The 27,029-nt window shown below is 47.9% G+C and overlaps 2 protein-coding genes across 2 annotated transcripts in view; one reads left to right on the top strand and one right to left on the bottom strand.

The window, feature by feature from the left end:
• The window catches only part of MAP4K1 (mitogen-activated protein kinase kinase kinase kinase 1), a 38,499-nt gene extending 21,325 nt beyond the window's left edge, over positions 1 to 17,174 (bottom strand). Inside the window, 9 exon segments of the mRNA XM_056847591.1 lie at positions 266 to 338; positions 1,306 to 1,348; positions 5,201 to 5,220; positions 5,223 to 5,247; positions 5,922 to 5,977; positions 9,127 to 9,191; positions 9,458 to 9,548; positions 12,235 to 12,292; positions 16,993 to 17,174. Of these exon segments, the coding sequence (XP_056703569.1) occupies positions 266 to 338; positions 1,306 to 1,348; positions 5,201 to 5,220; positions 5,223 to 5,247; positions 5,922 to 5,977; positions 9,127 to 9,191; positions 9,458 to 9,548; positions 12,235 to 12,292; positions 16,993 to 17,100 (539 nt within the window). The 5' untranslated portion in view covers positions 17,101 to 17,174.
• Positions 17,175 to 19,700: 2,526 nt separating this feature from the next.
• Positions 19,701 to 26,793, top strand: EIF3K (eukaryotic translation initiation factor 3 subunit K). The gene is made up of 8 exons (XM_056847593.1): positions 19,701 to 19,807; positions 21,265 to 21,363; positions 21,913 to 22,033; positions 24,051 to 24,125; positions 24,842 to 24,908; positions 25,459 to 25,536; positions 26,273 to 26,398; positions 26,676 to 26,793. Exons 1-8 carry the CDS (start codon positions 19,749 to 19,751, stop codon positions 26,705 to 26,707), a joined length of 657 nt encoding a protein of 218 aa, XP_056703571.1. The 5' UTR covers positions 19,701 to 19,748; the 3' UTR covers positions 26,708 to 26,793.
• Positions 26,794 to 27,029: the final 236 nt, after the last annotated feature.

Here is a 27,029-nt window from a genome sequence, read left to right on the forward strand (position 1 = left end):
TCAGTGAGCAAAGGCTGGTGAAATTCTTCGTTATGTCCTGGCCTGCAACTTCTTCCCATGCCCAAGGACCAGAGGTGATACATTTTTGTGAAGGGAGGATGCCAAGGAAGGTGTGCTTGCTAATAACAGATGAACCTGGGGAGGCAGAGCTAACTATGGCTTCTCACTGGTGAAGGGAAAGACCCGGTACAACAGCCCATCCCATTCCATCACTCTTAGATGCCTGAATCAGTCACCCACCCCTCCACTACCAATGATTATTTACCAGTAAGGGGTGCCGATGAAAGACATTCTCCGGGCAAAGGTAGCACTGATTTGTGCCGAGATTCCAAAATCCGCTGGGGAGAGGAAGAAAAATAGGAGAGCGTAATTTGTTAACAATGTGTAGAAAAACCAAAAGTAATCTGAAAAGGTGATGTGCATCCCGAAATGCAGCAATAGACAAAGAAGCCGGGGGGGGGGGGAAGGGTGACAGCAACTGGGCAATGTTCACAGTAAACAGCGTCTGGCCCATACTCTGCAGTAATTTTATTAGGCTTGATTTTAGCGTGATGCTGGCCAAGTCAAAAAACACTTATGCCGCATCTTGTTCAAACTGAGGTGCTACCCAGGCAAACCTGCTACGCTCACCATGTTCTTGTCGGCTGGCCCTTTTCATCAGGCTCCTGCTCTAGCCAGCTGTGCACAGCCCTGATTGGCCCACAGGAGTGACATCACAAACCCCTAATTCTTGGAACTGTTTTGAAACATTGGTGAAGGAGGGGTAGTTGGGTTAGAAATAACACACAAAATGACCTTTGGATTGCTTAAGGAGAGGATAGCTGGGTTAGAAAAAACGCATGAATTGAATGAACATTGGATCGCTTAAGCAAAGTGGCAATCACAGGAGCTACGTGAGCCCATGCATATGAACAAAAAGTGGTAATGCTTGCAATCCTTGACCTGGATGGCCCAGGCTGGCAGCTAAGCAGGGTCAGCCCTGGTTAGTACTTGGGTGGGAGACCTCCAAGGAAGTCCCGGGTCACAATAGCAAAACCCCCTCTGAATGTCTCTTGCCTTGAAAACCCCATGAGGGGTCGCCATAAGTCAGCTGCAACTGGACAACCCTTTACACACAAACAATGCTAGGAAGAAGCCTTTTTTTAAACTTCAGGGGGACTAACTAAGGATTGCTCTGGTCTCATTGCTTTGGGGGATGGACTCAGATGTCTCCGTACGTCGAACCCTGAAGGACTGATTCAGGCACTGCGCCCCCTCCTGATTCCACATCCCACCCCAGTGGGAATAGGCCCCCGCGAAACATACCGAGTTTGACTTCCCCGCGGTCATTGAGGAGGATGTTGGCTCCCTGAAAAGTGAAGGGGGAACAGAAAACACTGATGTGAGAAGGTGGAGGATGAAGCAAGGTGGGTTGGGGGGGGGCATCTCCCCAACAAGTCGGGCATTCCCAGCATTTGCTTGGCTCATTCGATGCTTGCAACAGTCCATCTCGACAAGGCCCAGAGCTTCCCAAAAGAAAGCCGCCCTCTCCAGAAAACCCTGCCCTCCAGTCCCAAAGGCTAGTTGTGCAAAGGCTAGTTGTATTCTCTACAGAAGTAAAGACACTCTGCGTATGCTGCTCAGGGACGCCCTGTTCATCACAAGAAGCTTTCAACTCAAGACTGGACACGTTATTTCAACTCAAGACATGCAAAATATTGTCGAAGGCTTTCACGGTCAGAGTTCATTGGTTCTTGTAGGTTATCCGGGCTGTGTGACCGTGGTCTTGGTATTTTCTTTCCTGACGTTTCGCCAGCAGCTGTGGCAGGCATCTTCAGAGGAGTAACACTGAAGGACAGTGTCTCTCAGTGTCAAATGTTACTTCCTAACACTGTCCTTCAGTGTTACTCCTCTGAAGATGCCTGCCACAGTTGCTGGCGAAATGCCAGGAAAGAAAATACCAAGACCACGGTCACACAGCCCAGATAACCTACAAGAATCAAGACGTGCACTTCAGCAGTTTCTCACCTCATCTCTCCTCCCTGTCTTCCTCAGCCTCTCTGACCTTGCCTTGCTCCTCTGAGCCACTTCCAATTCTTCTTTTCATTGGGACTTCTGCATTTTGCTTTGCCTCTGCCTCCTTCTCTAGGCCCCTGTTCCTTCTTCCCTCCTCCTACTGGCTCTGCCTCTTCTTGCAGCATTAATACAAAATCAACACCTCTGGGTACACAGGCAGTAACTCAAAAGCTGACACAGAAAAATTCAAACATCAAGGTTGCAAAAGAGACACACATTATTTTATATACAACCTGCAATAACAACAACAGTAACAACACTCAGTGCTCATACACAAATAGTTTCTTATTGATCCTAATGTTCAGTCCTATTGGCTAATGAATATTTCATTTCCCAATGGATGTGGGTAAGTATCCTTCTCTAGCAACGGGAAGATCCAAGGATGAAGAGGAGCACTGAGGGTTGTTACTGTTGTTGTTATTGCGGTTTCTGTATAATATAATGTGTGTCTCTTTTGCAACCTTGATATCTGAATTTTTCTGTGTCCTCTTGCATCACAGCAACTCTACCAGTGGTAGCCCAGGGACCCTTTTGGCCCTGCCCTCTCTGACATCACAGCTAGAGGCCTGATTGCCTCTATTTTTGGTTCGGTTTTAAATTCTGACTTTACTGATTATTTTAGTTGGGCTGGTTCTGTGGAGTTCTAAGCCCCGTGCAGAAGTTCAGACGCTATCTATTTTTTTCAAGAAGCAGAAACTATGGTGGGCCCCAGACTACCGTTTCATGCTGTGTCCACCCTCACTTTCACTTTCAGAAGAGAAATGAAACGTTCCTGTATCTACACTTTCAAACAAGTAGTTAAGCTTCAGTAGTCTAAAAAGCAATCCCCAATCTGATAGCTCTGTGGTGCTAATTGCTCAATTAGAATTCGTCAGGAAGACTGATACCATCTCCCAAAGAATTTAGGATTCCTCGGCCATTACAGATTAACCAGTTTAATAAATCTAGGGGGTTGCCCATTTCTGCTAGTGTTAATGGTCTGTGTGCTTCTCCTGATGGCATTTGGATCTGGCCTCATTACATCTTCCCTTATTACTCCCTGCATTTCAGGTTGTGACATACCTGGAGATATTTTTTTGGGGGGGGGGAGCGGGAGCCTAAGGAGGATGGGATTTGGGAAGGGAAGGGACTTCAATGGGATAGAATGCCATAGAGTCCCACCTTCATAAGCGGCCATTTTCTCCAGGGGAACTGATCTCTGTTGCCTGGAAATCAGTTGTAAACCCAGGAGATCTCCAGCCACCACCTCCAGGTTGGCAACCCTAATTTCAGGGGCCTTTGTACTTGCTGTTCACACTTTGTTGTTCACTACCTCATACATAAATGTAGTCTGCTACACGCAACTAACAAAGAGGGTGCCAGACCATGAAATCTGATGCTAGAATAAAAAATCTGGTTAGTCTTGAAGGTGCAGCATCTTTGGCTGCAATAGAGTAAGACTTGAACCTATCGGAGGATTTCCACAGATGGAGAGGGAGGGTATTTTTGCCAATTCCCCCCTCCCACTGTTGACCTCCAACTCCCCCCTTATGCTGTTCTGGTTGGAAGTGAAGGACTTTGGGCTGTCTCTTAGCCTCAGACTTCAGAGGGGGGCTATAGAAAGTCAGAGACAGAGAGAAAGGTGCACCCCTTCTTTTCTGCTGCTCTGATGCTGTCCCTTTGATGTGTAGATAGCTACTCTCAGGGAATCTTCCTTCTGGCTGGTGCTCCACACCACTCTTCTCCATCTTGGTACCATGAGAGCAGGAAATGCCTCTATCCATCCTAGCTAGTTAGACAACTAGATCAGAATCCTGTCTCTATCCAGTCTAGAATGGACTCTATGGCACCGTACCCTGCTGAGGTCCCTCCCCAAACCCCACTCCCCACCCTCCCCAGGCTCCAGGTATTTCCTAACCCATGATGCTTAATATATCAGCTTCCCAATCTGAAGTCTGACTTCTCCAGGGGAGGCAGCCAAACCCTGACAAATTACAATTTTCTCTCACTCAAAAATTTACTGCGTTATCTCCAACTGGCAAAAATGCGGGGAGGGGGAGATGGGCAGTGGTTTTATGAGGTCCGGGAAACAGAAAACAAGGGTCATTCTTAGTAAATAAAGGCAGTGGGGATGTGTTTGAAGTCGGGGGCATTGTGACAAAGCAGTCTGACACTACTTTAAAGATGTCGCGTAGGGGTTGGAGCACCTCCCCTGTGAGGAAAGGCTGAAGAGTCCGGGACCTCAGTTTAGAAAAGAGACGACTAAGAGGGGATGTGATAGAGGTTTGTAAAATTACGCCCTGGAGTGGAGAGAGCTGACAAAGATAACGTTTCCTCCCTCTGCCAAAATACTAGAACTCGAGGGCATCCAATGAGGCTGATGGGCAGTAGATTCAGGAGGGACAAAAGGAAATAGTTCTTGAAACAGCGAGTGATTAAAATGTGGAATTCACTGCCAGAGGATGTGGTGATGGCCACAGGCATAGACCGCTTTAAAAGGGGATTAGCCAGATTCACGGAGGAGGTGTCTATCAGTGGCTACTGGCCCCGGTGACCAAACAGAACCTCCATGTTCAGAGGCAGTCAACCTCTGAATATCATTGCTAGGAGGCAACATCAGGGGAAGGCCTCAACCTCTATCCTCTGTTGCTGGACCTCCAGAGGAACGTGTTGGCCACTGGGTGAGATAAAAAGTAAGGCCAAGGCCGATGGTACAAAATAGGTAAAAATATGTTTTATTACTCAGATAAAATTCCCTACAGGTTTTGCTCAAGAGGGCCTCTAGGGGAATCTGTTAGTCTTGCAGTGGTTTTTCAAAGAAGAGTACTGGAAAACCACTGCAAGACTATCAGATTCCCCTGAAGAAGGTTCTTGGCGAAATGCGTAGGGGATTTTATCTGAGTAATAAAATATATTTTTACCTATTTTGCACCATCGGCCTTGGCCTTACTTTTTATCTCCTGTGACTGGTGCGGCCCTTTTATTTGTCCTGGCCACTGTGTGAGACAGAATGCTGGACTAGAGGGACCAGCGGTCTGAGCCAACAGGACTCCTCTGATGTTCTTATGTCTCTGTGTCTTCCAATATAACTCTCCAAACTCCCGTGGCTCCCCGTCCCGCCCAACAGAGACCAGCACCAACTCCCTGCTTGCCAGGACCTCCCTACCTTGATGTCTCTGTGGATCTTCCTTGGTTGTGAAGATAAGACAGGCCCTAGAAGGGGAAAGGAAGCAAAGTGGTTTACAGCAACCAAGGGAAGACGGCCTCTTTAAACATCTATTCCACTTCTCCTGGAGAAAATGGCTGCTTTGGAAGGCATTATACCCTACCAAGGTCCCTCCCCTCCCTAAACCCCACCCTCAAGTCTCCAGATATTTCCAAACCTGGAGTTGGCAACCCTATCATCTCCCAGCCCTGTGGTAGGGTTGCCAACTCTGGGTTGGGAGGTTCAGGGGTTGGAGCCTCAGGTGTGGTTTCTGGAGGGGAGGGACCTCAGCAGAGTATAATACCATAGAGTCCAGCCTCCAAAACAGCCATTTTCTCCAGGGGAACTGCTATCTGTCGTCAATATGAGGAGCAATTCCGGGAGATCTCTAGGCCCCTCCGAGAGGTTGGCAACCATACCCTGTGCCAATAGTCTCTTGCAACTACAAAATACTTTGACCCGCCCCCCAATATATGGAACTTTGAACATTTTGTCTGGTTGGGTACTTAGCTTTGGGGGGCAAAGTGTTGAGTTTGTATATTCTCCACTGGCCCCTGCTTTTGCCAGTGATTCACTTGGGGAAGGGACACCCTCTTCCCTCTTCCCCAGAAGGTCGGCCAGCAGCTCTGCACTTCTTTCACAAACCAGGGGAGGTGATCAGCCCCTGCCAGCTCACACTCACTTGCAAAGTTTCTCTACATACATAGGCAATCTGTAGCTCGGATAAGGGTCCGGTGACTGTGAACACAAAGGGGTAACAGTCAGCATCATATCCCACACCACAAGCCATACAGCACAGGTCCCCAACATGGTGCCCATGGGCACCTTCTGACACCTCCCTGGCACCCACCAAGTGTTTTAAAAAGTGGGTGGGGCCAGACAGGGCGTTTGCCCACCAAGGCTTCTGATTGGCCATTGGAGATTTGGTTGGCGGTGCAGATTTTTAAATACATTGCTTTGGTGGCAGCAGCAGCCACCACAGCACAAGGATCTTCATTGTGTGACTTGAAGGTAAGCTGTGGCAGCCATTTCGTGGCTGGCCCCGCCTCCTGCCGCAGCCATTTCGTGGCTGGCCCCGCCTCCTGCCGCAGCCATTTCGTGGCGGCTCCCACTGTGCTGTGCCAGAATTCCAAAGGTGCCCAGAGGCTCAAAAAGATTGGGTCCCCCTGCCACAGAGTGATTTTGCTAGGGATGTTGCAAACTCTGGATTCTATGGACAGGGAGGGGAAAGTTTTTCATGCCTTCTCACTCGCTCTGGATATCCCCCTAGGGCTGCCAGGTCCCCCCGGGCCACCGGCAGGAGATGGGGGTTAGGGTTGCCAGGTCCAAGTTGGAGGTTTGGAAGTGGAGCCTGGGGAAGGCAGGTACCTCAGTGAGGCACAATGCCACAGAGTCCAGCCTCCAAAGCATCCATTTTCTCCAGGGGATCCCCTGGAATGACAGCTTGGGGATCCCCTGGAATGACAACTCATCTCCAGACCACAGAGATCAGCGGTCTGGAGATGAGCTGTCATTCTAGGGGATCCCCAAGTCTCACCTGGAGGCTGCCGGCATCCCTATATCCCCCCTCAACATGCCTTAATGGCCCAGCAGCCATCAAAACTGGTAGAGATCGCCCACCCCTGGTCACTAAGAGAGGGAGGCAGGTGTTCCTGGGTCTGTGTGACAAGCAGGGTTGCCAAACTCCAGGTACTAGCTGGAGATTCTCTACTATTACAACTGATCTCCAGCCGATAGAGATCAGTTCTGTTGGGTATTTAGTGGCGAGCTTTTGTTGCATGTCAGACAGTCAAGGGTTAATGTTAATTAACAAGTGGTCAGCACAGTATCCACTGCGGACGTGTTTGCTTGTCACATACACAAACAATCTGCATTTTACTGCTTTCCTACTTTCCTTTGTTTAGAAGTGAAAGCAGTACCCAGTTTGAGTTTCGATGCCAGCCTAGAAGGATGGAAAGGCAATCTTGTCCTTTAAAAATGCCTACTCGAGAGAAAGCTTAGCACCTGCCAGAGGCTTCTGGCAAGGATAGGAAACTTAACTATGTAGAAAGGATTATTTGTTTTATCTCCCAGTGAACCCTACCCTTGAGTTTAATCTAGTAAAGATTGTTTTTAAACCAAGACAGACGTCTTGTGTCTTCTGTGCATGTGTGTGACTGATCTTAATGACAATAAGCCATGATCAACGATCTCATCCCTCTGAATGGTAGCAGTATAAATTAATAAGTCAGTTCCAGAACTTATCAAGTTCCCCTGGAGAAAACGGCCGCTTTGGCCATTAGACTCTATGGCACTGAAGTCCCTCCCCTCTTCAAACCCTGCCCTCCTCAGGCTCCGCCCCCAAAATTGCCAGGTATTTCCTAACCTGGAGCTGGCAACCCTAGTGACAAGTAGGCAGGGCAGTTAGACAAGAAACAGGGTCAAAACAACACCTTACATGTAGGGTCTGGGTATCCCCAACCACACTTTGCCTCTTACAGTCAGACTTCAGGAACAGGGACACTTGGTTTACAAGTGCATTTGGGACCATGATATGGGCAGGTGGGGAGGAGGAATGGAGCTTCCCCACACCATTTTCCTGATCTGAAATGACCCTGTGGAGTGCTGTTTGCCTGGCTGGGGGGCTGTGTGTGTCAAATATAGCATGCAGAGGATTTTGTGTGTGGGGGTGTTGCTTTCTTTTTAAAAAACATTCATGTTGTTAGTCCTAAAGGCCTCTTCAGATGGCCTTGAAGGCATGCAGCCGATGCCTGGACTACTCAGAACCTGGGCTGGGGAATGAGAAGGCAGCGAGTGGAGGGAAATGGCTAGATGTCCAACAGATAGAATACATGGGGGTTGCAGCATTTTGCATCTCTCTGTGGGCTTCCTCTAGAGACTGGCAGAAGCCTCTTCAAGATGCAAAATGCAGGCAGAGTGAAAAAGATGCAGTCTGGCTGAGCATCACAGTCTCAACACTCCCCCAACCCATGGGGTGGGGGTGGGGCTCTCTTCCTTTGAGCCAGATGTCAGCTGAAACGGTAGAGAAAGCGACCTGCGACCACACACGGTTTCAGTTCTGCATTTCAGAACTGTCTGCTTGGCTTCTCTGATTCCTTCACTGCGAGTTCGTGCTGCCAGAAAGCCAAGGGAAGCATAACCACATTGTAACCCAGGGGATTGGGGGCAGGACTCTCAACCTGGCAGAGACGAATGGGAAGGAACTCGGCTGCCCTAGATCAACTCTGCCCCAAGCTGTCCAAAGCTGGAGATGGGGCATGGCAGCGCATCTGCAGCATTGTGGGGTGCTTTTTCCTTTAGCTGGGAGCAGGTGGGAGCTGAGTTCCGATTCCAGGTCCCTTCCAAGCGCACCGACTTGTGGCCAGGTGTGCCACAAACCTACTGCTCCCTGCCCCACTCTTCTTTCCTGCCAGCTGAAAACATTAAGCCCAACCAGATAACACACTGGGAATTACTAGTGAATTCACTTACTAGGTGTTCAGGGCACCAACGTGGATCAGGGCTGTGGCATAGGGTTGCCACATCCCCCCTGGCCTCTGGCAGGGGTGGGATGGCATAGGGTTGCCCACTCCAAACACAACAGGTGGGGTATATAAAATCAAATTCAAATTTAAATACCTTTATTGGCATAATGGGGTGTATCCATTAACTAGTAGCCTCCAGTCATCAAAGGCTATCAATGCTCTTCTAGGCAAGCATGCTCTCACCCACAATGCCCGTGAAAGAAACAGCTTTAGCCATTAACTATCATATAAAAAGAGATCATATCATGCCTCACAGCCAGTATAATATTGTTATAAGTATTGGAGGGAGGCAGAAGTAGGAAGGGACCTCATTCAGTGTGATCACATGGGGCAGGCAGGAAGGAGACAGGGGAACGCCTTTACCTTGATAGATGTCCTGGAGAGACCCACCCCCACAGAACTCCATGCAGATCCAAAGTTTGTTAAACCTAGCGAGACAGCAGAGAGGTGAAGGTGAGTAATGGGGTCGGGGAAGAGACCTGGTAGGTGAGGGAAGGGTGGAAATGGGGAGCGGGACTGTCCCAACCAAGAATGCTGGGGAAATGACCCTCCGATGCATTTGCAACCCAGGATTTCCTATAATGTTGTGAAGGATCCTACTCCTCAGTTTGCAGCTCCATAAGACAACGCAAGGCCTGGAGCAAACCCCAAATTGGGGTGTTGGGGAGATGATTGGCAGGGGGGTGTTCCTCACCGGATGTAGCTCCCAAAATAGGCTACGATGTTCTGGTGTTTGCAAGTCTTCACCATGACGATCTCTTGTTGAATGGTGGCACAATCATCATCTGGATGAGTTCAGGACAGAGGATATTATCATCGTTCATTTCAGAGATTTGTACTTACTTATACTCCACTTTTCTTCAAAAGGAGGATTCAAAGTGGCTCACAACATTCTCCCTTTCTCCACTATATCCTCACAACAACCCTGTAAGGATGCTAACAGCTCTAAACGGTTAAAAAAGGGGGCATGCTCATGGGGCAGGCTAGGGTTGCCAGCCTCCAGGTGGTGTGCATAATATTGCAGATTAGATATATTGGTGCAAAATATATTAAATTATAGCACTGTAAAAAGAAACTCTGACAATAAACTATTTCATTTGTATTAAACTCATACAAATAGTTTTACAAATAATTATAGGACTATAGACAATGTAATACTTCTTACAATAGGTCAATAGGACAAATAAATGAGCATCTTGTTACAAATATGTTATACAACATATAACACAAAAACGTGGTAAGCATGAACCAGGACACAAAAGGGTGGGACAAGTCCCCGGTAAAAGATCTTGTTTCTTCCTTCTTCAGCTACCTGTGTCCAGTCTTGTGTCCTCTTCTTATGTTGCTTTGAACTGTATTAATTTCACAATTTCTTTTCAAAGCACAAGCTTTATGCAACAAAGTTGTAACAACAGCCTAAGCTTCTTGTATGAAGACTGTTGAGAGCATATAGTTGAACTAACATACTTTGATGTAGTTTAAGGTCCCATAGGATCTCATTTATTTGTCCTATTGACCTATTGTAAGAAGTATTACATTGGCTATACTATAATTATTTTTAAAACTATTTGTATGAGTTTAATACAAATGAAATAGTCTATTGTCAGAGTTTCTTTTTACAGTGCTATAATTTAATATATTTTGCACCAATATACCTAATCTGCAATATTATGCGCACAAAGTGATATTCTTATTTTGAGCCATAGTAGTTGCAATTTCTAAATAAGCTTTTCCCTTAAGCGACTCTGTTTATATTTTTGCATAACCTCCAGGTGATAGCTGGAGATTTCCTAGGATTACAACTGCTCTCCAGGAGATAGAGATCCATTCACCTGGGGGAAATGGCCGCTTCAGAAGGTGGACTTTATTATGCCCCATTGAAGTCCCTCCCCTCCCCAAACCCCACCCTCCTCAGGCTCCACCCCCCAAATCTCCAGGTATTTCCCAACCCAGAGCTGGTAACCATAGGCTGGACCTAATTTGATTTGGGACTGTGACATGGGGAGGGGGTTTAAGCTCTCCCCTCCATACCATAAGTTGTCTCTCTATACCATTTCCCTAAGCTGAGACAGCCTCACAGAGCTTCTCGTTTTGAGTAAATACAGAGGTCCCAATTAAGCCCTGTATATGGATGAAGCAAGTCTTATTGCCAAGTCCAAAACTCGTCTCCCCTCCCCTCACTCCATACCTCAGAGAGATGCAGGGGACAATATGGAGACAGGGAACTTATTTACTATTTTACTTTATTTATATCCCACCTTTGTCCCTAATGAGAACTCAAAGCAGCTTACTTGTTCTCTTTCATTTTATCCTAACAACAACCCTTTCAGGTAGGTTAGGCTGAGAATGTGTGACTAGCCTGAAGTCATTCAGCAAGTTCCCATGGCAGAGTGGGGATTTGAACCTGGGACCCCTAGACCCTAGTCAGATACTCAAACCACAGCACTACGCTGGCTCTCATAGGGTTGCCAGTCTCCTGGTGAGGCCTGGAGTTCTCCTGGAATTACAACTAGGGTTGCCAACTCTGGGTTGCAAAATTCCTGGAGATTTCGGTGGGGAACCTGGGAAGAGTGTGATTCAGAGACGGGAGGGACCTCAGTGGGAAGGACTCTTGACCCAAGCTAGGTAGACCTGGTGCCTCCTCTAGGGTAGCTCCAAGTTGACAAATTTTGTGAGCTAAATAAAAAGCTAAAGTAACATAAAGTTTAATAAAATGTATTGTTAGGGTTGCCAACCTCCAGGTGGTAGCTGGAGATCTCGCGCTATTACAACTGATCTACAGGTGAGAGACATCAGTTTTCCTGAAGAAAACGGCCGCTTTGGAAGGTGGACTCTGGGGCATTATACCCCACTGAAGTCCCTCCCCTCCCCCAACCCCGCCCTCCACCCCCCAAATCTCCAGGTATTTCCCAACCTGGAGCTGGCAACCCTATGTATTATTAATAGTATTGTTCTTGTTGTTATTGTTATTTATTACCATATCAAATATAGAAATGTTTGCATTCATGTTCAGCAAAAGCCAGTTATAACTGCAGAAAAGGTGCTTTTGACTCTTCGGGTGATGTTTCTCAACAAAAAATTACCTCCAAAACGCTTGTGTCTGGTCTACTTCCTAAGGTTTGTGTTATCTGGGTGTCCGAAACATTTCCGTTGGGTCTTAATTTGAACCTGGGCTCACTGGGACTTAGCCCACAAACAATTTGATCATGAAAAATCGTGCTTCTGAGAATGTGCAGAGTGCCTCTGCCTCAGCAATACAACAGCATCCGTGCATCTGGTCTTAGCACAGTGGGTTTTTCAGGCCAAACAGTGTGTCTCTGAATAACCTTGAGCTTATCACTTTCCCATTCCAAGCTAACTCCTGGCTACAAGGTGGTTTCCTGCTGCCATTTTGTTAGAAGGGATTCATAGATGGATTCATAGAATGCATATTCTGTTCTGGACAGCGGCCAAGCAAGATTCCTCACTCACCGGCTTCAATTTTGACAATCTTGACAGCCGCCATCTTCCCCGTTTCCTTGTTCTGGGCCTGAGGAAAGAAGATGCATTCATTCATTTCATTTATTACGGTCTTTTGACCAACATTATAAAAATACAGCGATGCATACCATAAGCCTTACCAACAAAAACAAGGCAGATTTAAGGACAAACCAGATAACGCTATTAGAATAAAATATGACCGTTAATAAAATAAATAAGTTAAAAATGACTTCTGTGATTTGGACGTTTTCTACGCTGAGTGAGTTAAAATGTGGAATTTTCGACCAAGTTCTGAAATGGTGGAAACTATATTGGTGAGGTGGGTATTAGTGCTTCCTCACACCGCTGGCAGCAGGTAAATGCCCTGCAGGAAAATGGCTGTTGAGATCGGCAGAGATACCTGGTCGTGTCTTCATTACAGATGCGAGGAGATGGAGACCAGTATAACTTAAAATTGCTTACCAGAAGTTCAAAATATAGCACTAAAGTTGTGAGGCGAGAGAGGAATAGCAAGCTGTGATTAGTATGTGATATGTGTGTAATACAATTGCCAGCTCCGGGTTGGGAAATTCCTGGAAATTTGGTGGCGGAGCCTGGGGAGGGCATGTTTTAGGGAGGGGAAGGGTCTCAGCAGGTACGATACCATTGAGGCTGACCTTCAAAGCAGCCATTTTCTACAGGGGAACTGATCTCTGTGGCCTGGAGATCAATTGTAATTCCTGGAGATCTCCAGATCCCGCGTGGAAGAAAAAAGGAGGGGAATAAAACCCAACCTGAAAACAGAAGCTTGGTACCCAAAGTTGGGTAGAAAGAAAGAAAAATATGTGTGTGTGTGTGTGTGTATATAGATACTGAAAATATAATTTATTTGAAGCGCTATGTAAAGGTTAAAAATATTTAAAAACATTAAAATAGCACAATGGCATTTCCTAGGTTTGATATCTGTAACCACATACCAAACGCATTTTGGCCTATTGGGCCTTCATCAGTGGTTAATAAAAACCATGTTAAGCCTGCACACATTTACAGAAATAAATACATATACAAACAGTTCAAATCAAACCAGGCATGTGTATAGATTGTAAAATCTATTACCAATTACTCAAACATCTGGTCAGATTGGTTCTAGTTGCAATACTGGTTTATATATGTCTCTCATATACGATATGTGCAGGTATCAACCTAGTAGAGCATATTTTCAGTATTTATATACATATATATATATTTTTCTTTCTACCCAACCTTGGATCTCCAGATCCCAGCAGGTGTTTGGCAAACCCTGCCCTCTTCAGACTCCACCCCTAAAATCTCCAGGTATTTCCCAACCTGGAGTTGGGAACCCTATCGATAGCCAAGACCTGCAGCAACTATGAATGAAAGAAATGTAGGCCTGTGGAGGAGAGAAATCTATAGCTTAGGAGTGGTGTCTCTAAGAAAAAAGAAAGCCTGAGCACAGGGAACCATAGCTAGGGTTGCCAGCTCCGGGTTGGGAAATACCTGGACATTTAATGGGGTATAATGCCATAGAGTTAGCCTTCCAAAGCAGCCATTTTCTCCAGGTGAACTGATCTCTGTTGCCTGGAGATCAGTTATAATAGTGGGAGATCTATAGCCACCTCCTGGAAGTTGGCAACCCTAATCATACGACAGGAGTGTTATGATGGGGGTTCCTGACTCCATGGCAAACTGTTGATTTTCCCAAGGGAGGGAAGTCATGAGAAACAGGAACGGGGTTCAGCCTGAAACCCGTCATTTGGCACAGCTGCTAAAGAGGGCCTGATGGATGAGCATCATAAAACGCAGAGCTACGTTAGGGTTGCCATGTCACTTGGATTGGTGGGCAATTGCTAGCCAATCCATTGACTGGCTCGGGAGTGGGGAGTTTACACCTGGAAGCGCCTCAGCACGGTGGGCCGCTTTACCACCGAAACCCCCCAAACGCCCCAGCTCCGCCCTAAAAACTTCCCCCCAGAGAGGGAGGACCTGGCAACCCTAAGCTATGTGCCGAGGGGACCCGGAGTGGCCCAGGTGAGCAAGATATCTGACTAGGGATTGGGAGAGGTGAAGTGCCCTGGTTATTACAGAGGGAAGCTTGACCCCATCAGGCAGAAGGGCTAAAAGGTGAACCCTTCGTTTGTGCGTAGGTGGAGTGGAATGGGGTGAGAGGTGAGGGATGGGGTGAGAGGAGAGACGAGAAGAAAGGGAGTTCAGCCCCAAGACACGTGGAAACCCATTCCTGAGATGCTGGATGTGGGGGGGATTTGTTTGCTCCATCTGAAGCTAACTAGCATGATGCAACTAATTTAGATATTTGGTTTTGTTTTTTATTTCCTTATACGGTATCTGTATCTCTTACTATAATGGCTATTTTCCATATACGTGCTCTAGTTTAATATTTTGTAATAAAGCTTCTTTTATGTTTAAGAAAGCAGGCTGTGCCTGAAATCTCACCCACACACAAAGACCACTCTTACACACTAAAGAACGCACTAACAGGGGGGCTAAGGTAACTGGAAGCTCTGCCCTTTGAATTTGCTCAGAGGCAGCCTTACCAGGGTCCCCAAGGCACTGGTTAATTGACAGGCTGGGTTTTTGTATCTTGGAGTGGTGGCAGTCAAAACACACAACATGCAGTCAAAACACACAACACAAAACACACAGATCCAGTGCAGAAATGGGACAAGGAGAACCTATATTCCATTGGCAGAATGAAGCCAGAAAGCCTGGGAAACAAGCTAGGGGACTCCCGATGGGGTGGGGAATAGCAGGGGGGTGTATTTTTAGCCAGCCCAAACGTCATCCTTTGGTCTGCAGCTGGGAAACTTCGGCCAGTTTGAAGTGGTGTCACTGAGGGCCTAACCAGAGGCGTTTCCCCTGCATCTGCTTGACGAAAGTGTGATTTCCTTGCAGCTGTAAGGGACATACAGTTCTAGCCACATTTGCAGCATAGGGGGAAAGATCTGAGAACAGTGACTAGAAATTTGGCAGTGCAGCGATCAGGAGGAGGATAAGGAGCGCTCAGCTCCTGCGATGTTATCACCTGAGTTCCGTGAGGTTTTCATCCACTCAGAGGAAAGCTACTGAAGCCGCCTTCATTGAACTGCATGTCTCTTGGACAGAAAAACCGGCTGGGTGCAGAAGCATGTGTGTTTCTATGCATTATGCTGCAGTGAACAGGGGGGGCAAATTAGGGCCTTGTTAATAAAAGGCTAACCTCTTGGCAAAGGGACCCAGGTGCAAGACTAAACAGGAAAGCCACTCAGGTGTACCTGGAAGGGGACATCTCCTGGGAAAAATGGTGGCCACAGATGTGAAGATTATCATACAGTTGGAAGGGGGCATACACACCTAGCCCAACCCCCTGCTCAATGAGGATCAGCCTAAAGCATCCCTGACAAGTGTTTGTGCTTGAAGATTGTCAGTAAGGGGGGGGAGTTCACCACCTCCCTAGGTAGACAATTCCTCTTACTGTAAGAGAAGTTCAGCAGTCCCCTAATGTCCAGTAGGTCCTTTCCACCCATAATTGAAACCAGTATTTCGAGTCCTATCCTTTGCTGCCTAGCCTCCTTTAAGTGACAACTTTTCAAATACTTAAAGAGAACAATCATGTTCCCCCTCAACCTCCTCTTCTCCAGACTGAACATTCCCAAGTCCCTCAGCTGTTCCTTGTAGGGCTTGATCTCCAGGCCCCTGATCATCCCATCGAACACTTCCATTTTCCCCAAACCGAGGCCATGGTCATTTTCTTTAACATGTACCAGGGCTCACATCTACCTGGCAGCTATGTCCCTTAACCCAGTTGTGTAACATTTGGCTGCTCCAATGGTGAGAGAAATGTACTCTGTCTGTACTCAGATGCAGTCTCTTCAAATGTATTCCTTTATCATTCCTCTGACTTGGCTTGTGGGGGTTGTTCCCACCAATACTAACTAATCTTCCTTGATTTGGCTCTGTGTACTTTACTCCGATGCATCATCTGAAATTAATCTCCAGTTTTGTTCATAGAATGATCCTTCCCCTCCATTATCAGCTTTTGAGGGGACCTCTGTGTTCAGCTGTTGTTTTTTGACAACTCCTTTTTTTTTTGTATTTTCAACTGATAAGGTTTTCTGTGGTAGGCAGAAATCAAAAGGGGACAGATTTTCCTGACCTGGAGATGAAAGGTAGAAGAAAGCTACACCTATTGAAGTGTAGCCTGCATGCCATGGAGGAAGATGTGGTGGACACATGCAACCATGCAAAGCTGTGGACAGTCCAAGGAGGCCCATGTTCTGATTCGCACTCAGCCTAGAATCTCACAAGGAATACAATCCTGTAGATGCTTACCAGGATCTGAGCAACATTAGCAGACTGAACATTAGCAGACTTCTTTCTATGTGAACATATATTAGACTGGGCTGCACATGACCTCGGGACAGTCACAACCACTCAGCATAACCTATTTTACAAGTGGTTGTGAAGAAAAACTGGGGGGGAGGGAGAGTAATGTATGTCACCCTGGGCTCGAGAACCAGATTAAAAAAGAAGAAGAATAAACCCATGTTGGCTTTCCTGGTAACCTGTGGAACTCATGACCTCTGGATATCATATTTTAAAAAGTGCCTTTCTTTCTTTTAAACCATATTAGCTTTATCAGTTACAGCCTGAAACAAAAAAACCCGTTTGATGAAAAACAGGGCAGTGAAATCAGTAAGCCACAAGATGCACGATACTACAAGCTGGTGCTTCAAGAAAGAAAGGTGCAGTTACCTTGTAGACTTCCCCGTAGGTTCCCCCGCCAACTCTTTGCAGCAGCTCAAAGTCTTCTTGAGGGTTTCTGGTGGAAATGTCTAATGCTGCTCTTTCTTGGGCATCCATTGTTCAGCGTTCTCCCACCCGCAAAGCGGAGGCTGCTGAGTGTGTGTCCTTCTGCGTAGGCGTCAAACAGCAATGTGGTCAGGGCACCGATAAGTGTCTCAGGGCTCTGCTTCCTGATTTGAAGCACGGTTGCTTTCTCAGCCCTCCTAAGACCTCCGGTGACAACAGCTGGGGCATGAAGACCATGTTGCTTTGTCTTCTTCTTTCTTGAGGCAGAAATACAGGATCCATCTCTTTTTGGAGGAGAAAGCACTAGCAATTTGTGACACCTTTGTAGACTAGTCCACTTATTAACAAGTGTAGAGACTAAGCAGGTAGGAGGTCAGCCAGCTAGCACACCCAGAGCCAGGCTTGTACAGAATCAGTCTCCTTTCGGGGGCATTTCAGAGGGTTGTCATGTTGGTCTGCACTAGAATGGCCAGATTCAAGTCCAGGAGCACCCGAGAGACCAACAAGATTTCTGGGTTTCGAAGGTCAAAGTTCTCTTTGTCAGATGTTGAAGGGAGCTTTGTCTCTTGAAAGCTTCTATCCCAACAGCCTTATTAGTTTCTCATGTGCTACTGGACTCATATCCAGCTTTCGGAGGAGGTAGCAGTAAAGACTTATAATGCCCTGGGCAAGTGATGTTATCCATTAACCAACATGCAGGCTGAGCAGGTAGCATGCAATCATACAGAATCAGCATAAAACAGATTACAAATATAAAATATTAACATTAAAATATTAAACCATTAAAATATGTGGCACCATCCCACTAACAAAACACGCCCAATTTGTGGATTACACGCCAAAGGCCATCTTAAACAATCAGGCCTCGCTTGCCCTGTGGAAACAAAACAAGTTCGGCAGGCGGGACACTAGCGTCATCTGTGAGTGCATTTCACAGAGTAGAAGAAGAGTTGGTTTTGTATATGCCGACTTTCTCTCAGACCTGCTTACAATCACCTTCCCTTCCCCTCCCCACAACAGACACCCTGTGAGGCCGGTGAGGCTGAAAGAGTGTGACTAGCCCAAGGTCACCCAGCTGGCTTCATGTGGAGGAGTGGGGAATCAAACCTGGTTCTCCAGATCAGAGTCCACCACTCCAAACCACCGATCTTAACCACTACACCACACCACAACTGGCCCAGGTGACAGCTAACCTGGATCCTGGCACCTGCAAGAAGCCGCTAGAGGATAAATGAAGGGAGCACAGAGGGTGGTAAGGGTAGGTGGTCTTGTAGAGTCCCAGACTGTTAACTGGCTCCATCTCTGTCTAATGAGACTCCACCCTGCAGGACTTGGCCCAGTTCCACAGGGAGGGAGGGGTATAAATAAAATTTCTATTCTATTCTAACTTTATATGAGGGGTCTGGAGACCACTAAACCAGGCAGAGAACTTGGATGGGATGCTCCTAGACCCCTTTATATGAGGGGTCTGGAGACACAGCGGTTCCTCAGTGGAACAGGCTTCCTCAGGAGGTGGTAAGCTCTCCTTCCCTGGAAGTTTTTAAGAAGAGGTTAGATGGCAATGCTGATTCTGTGACCTTAGGCAGATGATGAGAGGGAGGGCATCTTGGCCATCTTCTGTTCACTAGGGCTGTGTGTGTGGGGGGGAGGGGAGGTAGTTGTGAATTCCCTGCATTGTGCAGGGGGTTGGACTCGATGGCCCTGGTGGTCCCTCCCAACTCTATGATTCTATATGCACAAAGAACACATATATCAAATGTACTCTTCTTCCTGGAGGGGAGACAGCGTGGTGGAGACCGATCTCATCTGATCTCAGATGTTAAGCAGGGTCGGCACTTGCATGGGAGACCACCACGCAGGCTCTGCAGAGGAAGGGACCGGCAAACCGCCTCTGCTTCTCGGTTGCCTTAAAGCAGGGGTGGGGAACCTTTTTCCTGCCAAGGGCCATTTGCGCATTTACAACATCATTCAGGGGCCATACCAGGTGTAGATCTTCCGGTGGGGGGGGGAGAGGCTAGGGTTGCCAGGTCTCCAGCCACCAACTGGAGGTTGGCAACCCCAGGGCACACCACGCAGAGAAGGCCTGGAGGGCGCTCCCGCTCCCCCGTCCCAGGCGGGAGGGCAGCCAGCGGTGTGCCTGAGCAAACGAGGCCCCAGGGAGGGCTGCCCTGCACCATGCCTCCGCGGCAGGGCCCCAGAGCTCCCGAGGGCCACAAAAAAATGTCCTCGGGGGCCGCATATGGCCCCCGGGCCTGAGGTTCCCCATCCCTGCCTTAAAGGCTGCGACTTGAAAGCACCACGCACCCGTCCTTAACATTTATGGTTTTAAACAACGCGCGCAAAATCCGGGCTGGTCACAAAAACGTCCTTCAGCCACACAAACAAAACTAAACACTAACGCTTCTAGCCCTCACAGAGGAAAACAACCCGAGCAAACCGCCCCCCCACAAGGCGAGTCTTCAACCGACGGGCGGGGGCGGAGCCTCCGGCGAGGGCGCGCTCTTGACTGAGCGCACGCGCACTCGGCTCCTTTCGCAAGCGCATGCGCGCAAGGGCGAGGGCGCTCTGTCGCTTTCACGTTTATGGTGCGTTGACTCCTTCGCCGTCAGGCCTCGGCGGAAGTGCTCTCTTTCCCTACTTCCCCCGGAAGTTACGGGCCTCCCTTCGTTTTCCGGCCTCCCCTGCCGGCTCCATCCGTCATGGCGCTCTTCGAGCAGATGCGGGCCAACGTGGGGAAACTGCTGAAGGGGATCGACAGGTACCAGCGTGAGGGCGGGACGCGGCCGGGGCGGTTATTGATTTTCCTATCTGTTATCAGTCTTTCACGTTTTCTGGGGTGTTTTCGTTAGTCGCTGCATGGTTTCCTGGAAGGGCTGATCCGAGTCCTTCTCTCCTTGCATCGCGCCAGCCTTTTTGGAAAAGTCCCTTGTTTACTTCCCCGCCTCCTTTTGCCGTCTCTGGCAGCGGCAGAAGCAAACGAGCAGAAGGTATCTGGGGGCACTTTAAAGACTGGGCCAGGCTGTTGTGGCAGAAGCTGTAGTGGGAGGGTTGCCAACCCCAGGTGGGGGAATTCCTTCCTTAGGGAAGGGCGAGAGGGGCCGTGGCAGGGTCATAATGAGAGTGTGTCGTCCCGTCCCCCCCAAGCAGCCATTTTTTTCCAGGGAAGCTGATCTTTGTGGTCTGGAGATCTGCTGTAATTCTGGGTGGTTTCCAGCACCACTTGGAGGTTGGCAACCCTGTCCGTGGACAAAAGCTTGCCTCATGAAATGTCTTTAGCTGGAGCAAGCTTGTGTGTGTATATGTGAGTTTTATGCATATACCATATATATCATCTGCTCTTGCCTAGCAAAAGCAGGAAGGCAGTGGTGGGATCCTTTCTGTCCCTCCTTTTCTATATTTTACTCTGCATGCACACCCCTACACAGTCTGAAGCAAAAGCGTTTGATTGTAAAGTGTGTAGGCACCTCTGACTTAGAAGTGCAGGTGAAGAATTGTGGAGGCAACTCCTTCAAGCCCGGCTGCCTGTGAGATTTCTGGAGGCATCTGATTGGCCTCCTGCAGGAAACGGGATGCTATATTGGATGGATCCGTGGGCTGATTTGGCACAACTCTCTTGTTTAGGTTTTTTAATGTTTCCAATAGAACCATAGTCAAATCTAAGGTAACTAGAAATAAGAGATCTTCTGGATTTGTGGACAGCACAAGACCTGAATTTGGTGGACAGAAGATCTTTTTTTAATGGGCTTGTTCAGTTTCTCTCCTGCCCATGTCCTGAGAAGCCCTTCCGTTGTTTAGATTTCTAAACCTGTTACGCACTTAACAGTGTATGTGAGAAGAAAGGAGAAACATTTCAGCAGCAAGGTAGACACACTTGTGCATGTGATGGAGGCTCCAGACCTATTGATCTCTGCAGTGTCCCAAGATCCCTGTTCATTTTGGCTGCAACAAACTAACTGCGGAAGTTGAAGCAATCAAAAGAATATGCTTAAATCTAGAGAAAAGGACAACACTGTAAACAAATTTTAAAAATAAGCAGCGAAAGAAAATGCCACAGACTCCTTCTCCACAGTCCCCAAGTGCCCTTTGGAAAAGACCCAGCAAGTGAGTGGTCCCTTCTAAAGAAGGTGGGTCCCCCTTGGGAGGCTGGAACCGGAAGCGGCACTGCTTTTTACAGGCTCCTTCCCATACCACCTCCTGACCCTTCCTGCATTTCAGATATAACCCAGAGAACTTGGCAACCTTGGAACGCTATGTGGAGACCCAGGCCAAGGAGAACGCCTATGACTTGGAGGCCAACCTGGCTGTGCTGAAGCTGTGAGTGAATGTTTCTTTTTTGTCCTTTAAAAATGTTTTTATATCTCCTTTCTCCACAGTCTTGCTTGTTCTTGGGGAGTGGAGGGGCACTGTAATGTCCTTGAGAAATCTTGGCTCAGCTGTCCTGGTGGCTCTCAAGATCTCAATTGCTCCTCCGTAAAACTGGACTGTGATTGAAGTGTCTTGCATAGTTGGGAGACGCTGGCCTGCATCTAACAAAATATATGGATCTTCCTGTGTTCCTCTCTGCTCCTGGCTTCCTTGCAATTCTTGGGGAAATCATTCCTGGGGCTGCAGGACCTGTGGGCAGGAACATCTATGGGTTTGGGGGTCCCTCAAGGGGGTCAATGGATGAATTCATGCTTCCACCCTTGTGTGTTGTGCTGCTCTGTGGACAGAAGAGAAAGGAGGGGACTTTGCGCAGAGACTTGGTTGGGTGCAAGCCGATGCTGATGTAAAGCAGTTGATGCTGTCGAAGGGATTGGTGGAGGTGGAATCGTGCCTATCCTCTCTGCCTAAAATCCCAAGTGAGACTTTTTTCTTGTCCAGGTATCAGTTTAACCCTGCCTTCTTCCAAACTACGGTGACAGCCCAGATCCTCTTGAAAGCCTTGACCAACCTGCCCCACACAGACTTCACCCTCTGCAAGTGCATGATTGATCAGGCTCATGTATCCTTTATTGAAGGGGGAGCTAGTGCTGCACCACTGCGGAGAAACAGAGCTACAAGCCAGAAGGGATCCAGTGATCTTGTAGATGTTTTTAGGAAAGCCAGCATCTTCTCAGCCTCATCCTTCCTCTGCATTGTGGTGACGTTCTTGGCCTACCATACAAGTTTACTGACACAACATTTGTGAAGGGCTTTAAACATTTTGCCCTATAAATGGTATTTCAATCCTAGAATAGTAAATTTAAGCGTTAGATCTTAAGAAGGGGAGTCATGGTCCTCCTTTGAGGGAGGAAGGCTTATTCCTGTCTGGGGAAATCTTGGTGTAAGGATCTAATTGCCTTGCTCCCTTATGTCCCCTCCAGGACAACTTCGCTCATCTGAGCAGGGCCTTCTGCAGGTGCCTCCCTCCCAACTAGGAAAGGTCAGCAACTGCCACTGCATGTGCCTTCCCTGTAGTGGCTCCGTCCTGTGGAATGGCCTGCCTGAGGAGGTCAGGAAGGCTCCCGTGAACATATTTGATACTTTTGTTCGGATTTCAGCATCCTTTTGCATTTCTGCAGTCCCAGTCCTATCACATTGCTTATATGGTTATCGTCCTATTGATTGCATTCATTTACATTGTGTAATCCTCCTTGAGGTTCAGTGAGAAAGAGGACTATGAATAGTGTTTAATAAATAAACCCACTGTGTCATGCAGTGTTTATAGGTAGACTTGGAACCCGCCTTGAACCTTGCCCTACACATGAGGTCCAGTGGAAATCAGTGAGGGCTTAAACTAATTACAGATAGCATTTAAGACCCCCTAGTTGGATTGAGGCCCCTGAGCAGGACCATGGTAGAGTACTTCTATCCCTGAGAAGCATAGAATCATAGAGTTGGAAGGGACCACCAGGGTAATCTGGTCCAACCCCCTGCACAATGCAGGAAATTCACAACTACCTTCCCCCATACACACCCAGTGACTCCTACTCCATGCCCAGAAGATGGCCAAGATGCCCTCCCTCTCATGAACTGCCTAAGGTCACAATCAGCATTGCTGACAGATGGCCATCTAACCTCTGCTTAAAAACCTCCAGGGAAGGAGCACTTACCACCTCCTGAGGAAGCCTGTTCCACTGAGGAACCGCTCTGTTAGAAAATTCTTCCTGATGTATAGACGGAAACTCTTTTGATTTAATTTTAACCTGTTGGTACTGGTCCAACCTTCTGGGGCAACAGAAAACAACTCGGCACCATCCTCCATATGACAGCCTTTCAAGTACTTGAAGATGGTTATCATATCCCCTCTCAGTCTCCTCCTCTTCAGGCTAAACATAACCAGCTCCTTCAACCTTGCTGACAGATGGCCTTTGCTTAAAAACCTCCAGGGAAGGAGAGCTTACCACCTCCCGAGGAAGCCTGTTCCACTGAGGAACTGTTCTGATAGAAAATTCTTCCTAATGACTAGACGGAAACTCTTTTGATTTAATTTCAATCCACTGATTCTGGTCTGACCTTCTGAAAACAACTCAGCACCCTGCTCTGTATGACAGCCCTTCAAGTACTTGAACATGGTTATCATATCCCCTCTCAGTCTTCTCCTCTTCAGGCTAAACATACCCAGCTCCTTCAACCTTTCCTCATAGGACTTGGTCTCCAGACCCCTCACCATCTTTGTTGCCCTCCTCTGGACACGTTCCAGCTTGTCCAACTCTTTATTTCTCTTGGCTATATGCCGGTGTTTTTCCTTCACTTATACCTTGAAAAAAAGTCAGTGGTGAGGCTTACCTTAGGAGGGGGGATCTTGTCTGGGGTCCCCTTAAAGACCACTGGCTGTGTACATGCTTTGGAAATATGCTCTTGCCCCAGTGGGTAAAGGTTGTTTTCACTATGGTTGTAGCAAACTTTAACCAAGGCTCTGTAATCTGCTGGGATGGTGGTGGTATTTTTCTTTAAAGCTGACTCATCTGTAAGGCATGGTACAGAAGGCCCCAAATATTTCCCCACTACTATTTTCTCCTTGATGCCCTCCCTTCCAGCAAGAGGAGAGACCCATCCGCCAGATTTTATACTTGGGTGAGCTTCTGGAGACCTGCCACTTCCAAGCCTTCTGGGTAAGCTTTGTTATTGTTTTAACAGCACTTCTTTGGCGTTTGTAAATATTTTATTGATTTTCATTACTGGCCTCTGTGTATAAAGTTCAGCACTTCTACTGTCCTTGCTTACGTGGTGGGTGGGTTGGAGGCAGCATCTCCTCAACTTTGACCTGAGATAGCAATGGGGTATGACTTCTTGTGCCCTGACCTGGATGGCCCAGGCTAGCCTGATCTTGTCAGATCTCAGAAGCTAAGCAGGGTCAGCCCTGGTTAGTATTCGGATGGGACACCACCAAGGAATACCAGGGTTGCTGTGCAGAGGAAGGCACTGGCAAACCACCTCTGTGAGTCTTTTACCAAGAAAACCCCAAAAGCAAGTCACCATAAGTTGGCTGCGACTTGACAGCACTTTACACACACACATGTCTTCTTGTAGTGTAGTGGTGGACTCTGATCTGAAGAACTGAGTTTGATTCCCCACTCCTCTGCATGGGCGGCGGACACTAATCTGGTGAACCTGGTTGGTTTCCCCACTCCTACACATAATGCCAGCTGGGTGACCTTGGGCTAGTCACAGTTCTCCGAACTCTCAGCCCCACCTACCTCACAAGGTGTCTGTCGTGGGGAGGAGAAAGTAAGGTGATTGTAAGCCAGTTTGAGACTCCTTTAAAAAGGCAGAGAAAATTGACATATAAAAACCAACTCTTCTTCATCTTCCTTAAAAAAAAAAAAAGCAAGCGCTGGATGAAAACATGGACCTCCTGGATGGGATCACTGGATTTGAAGATTCAGTTAGGAAATGTAAGTGCAGCATGATGTCTTCTCTCTGCAGTTGCTCTTCTGCCCTGAAACTATGACGTTCTGTGTGTTTTTATTTGACTGTCCATCACAGAAGCTTTTCTGAGCTTGAGAGGGTGCCAGTCAAGAATAATGAATGGCCCCACACTGTTTTACTTTGCCCAGTGCCTGTCCTCATGCCTCCTTCCTTTGCTCTGGCCAGTCAGTCACCTTCCTCAGCTGCGCTATGAATTTACCAATGTAACAGGGAGTTCTTCCCAGTCTCCTTAGCATCAACATCCCCTGTGGCTCATTGCAAATGGAATGCTGGCTCCCTAGTCACAGCGGCTTATAAATCGCGCCTCCTGTTCTGCAGCCTCTTCCCACAGCCGACTCTCCCACTGCCTGCCTACCTAGCTTTTAACCGTCTTCATGCAATTTGTTGGCACAGATACCAACAGCAGCGGCCCAGGGTTTTCCTGAAGCCGGGATCTGAAACCCCACTGCAGCTTGCGGTTTTTTGAGCCCTGTTTACAAGTGACAGTTTTGAACCTACCTGCCTTCTCTCTTGCAGTTATTTGCCACGTGGTGGGGATCACATACCAACACATCGATCGGTGGCTGCTGGCCAAGATGCTAGGGGACCTCACGGGTGAGTGACACCAAGCCTTCCTTTTCATCTCAAGAGTTCAGGGGGTGGGAGACTCCTGAGTCCTTGGGAGACTTCTGAGAGGCCTTAGTCGGGTCTTGTTTTTATTGGATCGAGCATAGTGACCACTCCTCTGCCATCACCTCCTGCAAGCGAGAGCTTGTTTTTTGTTAGCAGGGCTTTTTGAGTATCGGCAAAAAGAAGTATATTTTCAGTCGCTGTCAATGGGGGATGGCCAAATGGTTTGAAAGGGGGATTAAGCAGACTTGTGGAGGAGAGATCCAGCAGTGACTACTAGCCATGGTGACTAAAGAGAGCCTCCATGTCCAGAAGCAGTAAATCTCTGGATGGCAGTTCTAGCAGGCAGCACCAGGGGGAGGCCTGTTTGCTGACCCTTTGGGGCAGCTGGTTGGCTGCTTGGGTGGAAATGGATTCCTGGACTAGAAGGCCCCTGGGGTCTGCTCTGGCAGGGCATCACTCTAGAGCTTTCCTAGAAACGCAGACAAAAGGAATAGGCTTCCTGGCTTCCATGTCAGCCATTATATGTTATGATACAAGAGAAATCATTGGGCTTATGGGTGGATGGAAGGAAGAAATTAGCTGGTAACCATTCTGGGCTCTCTCCAGTGGTGGATAGGATCCTTCCTGGGCTGGGGGCTGGATAAAAGCTTTAGCAGTTCCTCTTCCCCTCACAGTCAAATCTTCTTTAATCTCCACCCCCAACCCTCCTTCCTTGCAGACAACCAACTGAAGTCCTGGATGAGCAAGTACGGCTGGACAGAGCCAGAGCCAGGGACCATCTTCATCTGCAACCAGGAGGAGAGCGTCAAACCCAAAAACATTGTGGAGAAGATAGACTTTGACAGTAAGCATCTCTCTCGCCTCATCCTGCCGCTTCCCTCCGAACCAGACAGGTCCTTGCAGCAGGCCAGGCTCTCTGAACTCCATGCCAAGAAAAGCTACACTGTGCCCTGTGTGCATTCAGAGTATTTGCATGATTTCCTTTGCATCATTCAGCTATTTTGCATACCAAGTATCAGGGCAGGGACTGTCCGAGAGCCACTGCCAGCTGTGGGAGACCCTGACCTAGTTCTGACTCTTATCTGAAGCTGCTTCTGATCCTCCTTCTCTTTTTTCTGCAGGTGTCTCCAGCATCATGGCTTCTTCACAGTGAGGCAGCTGCTTCTGGCCTGTCTCGTCACCAGCTGGGTTTATTTCAGCTTTTCCTTTGTTACACAGCCAATAAATGACTCCTAGCCAGCCCGAACCCTTACATTGCCCTTTGTTCTGCCAATTGTTGGGCGCTACGCTGGGGGTCACCAAAAGAAATGGGGTGCCACGGAGCAAGAGATCTGTGCTGTTGGCAAGCTACGAAGGCGGAACCAGCAGTGCAGGAAGATCTGCGCATCTTGCTGCATGTAGGAGAGTCTTGAGTTGGGACTGAACGGTGTCAAATGAAGGGATCTCAAGGGGGGGACGGACTTTCTTAACAGTGG

This window comes from Euleptes europaea, chromosome 3 (genome assembly GCF_029931775.1).
Source record: "Euleptes europaea isolate rEulEur1 chromosome 3, rEulEur1.hap1, whole genome shotgun sequence".
In the NCBI taxonomy this organism is placed as follows: Eukaryota; Metazoa; Chordata; class Lepidosauria; order Squamata; family Sphaerodactylidae; genus Euleptes; species Euleptes europaea.

Coding starts and splice junctions, on each gene's coding strand:
- EIF3K (XM_056847593.1), top strand. CDS start 19,749: ATGGCGCTCTTCGAGCAGATGCGGGCCAACGTGGGGAAACTGCTGAAG. Junction 22,034..24,050: donor GCATGATTGATCAGGCTCAT/GTATCCTTTATT, acceptor CCTCCCTTCCAG/CAAGAGGAGAGACCCATCCG. Junction 24,909..25,458: donor TGAAGATTCAGTTAGGAAAT/GTAAGTGCAGCA, acceptor TCTCTCTTGCAG/TTATTTGCCACGTGGTGGGG.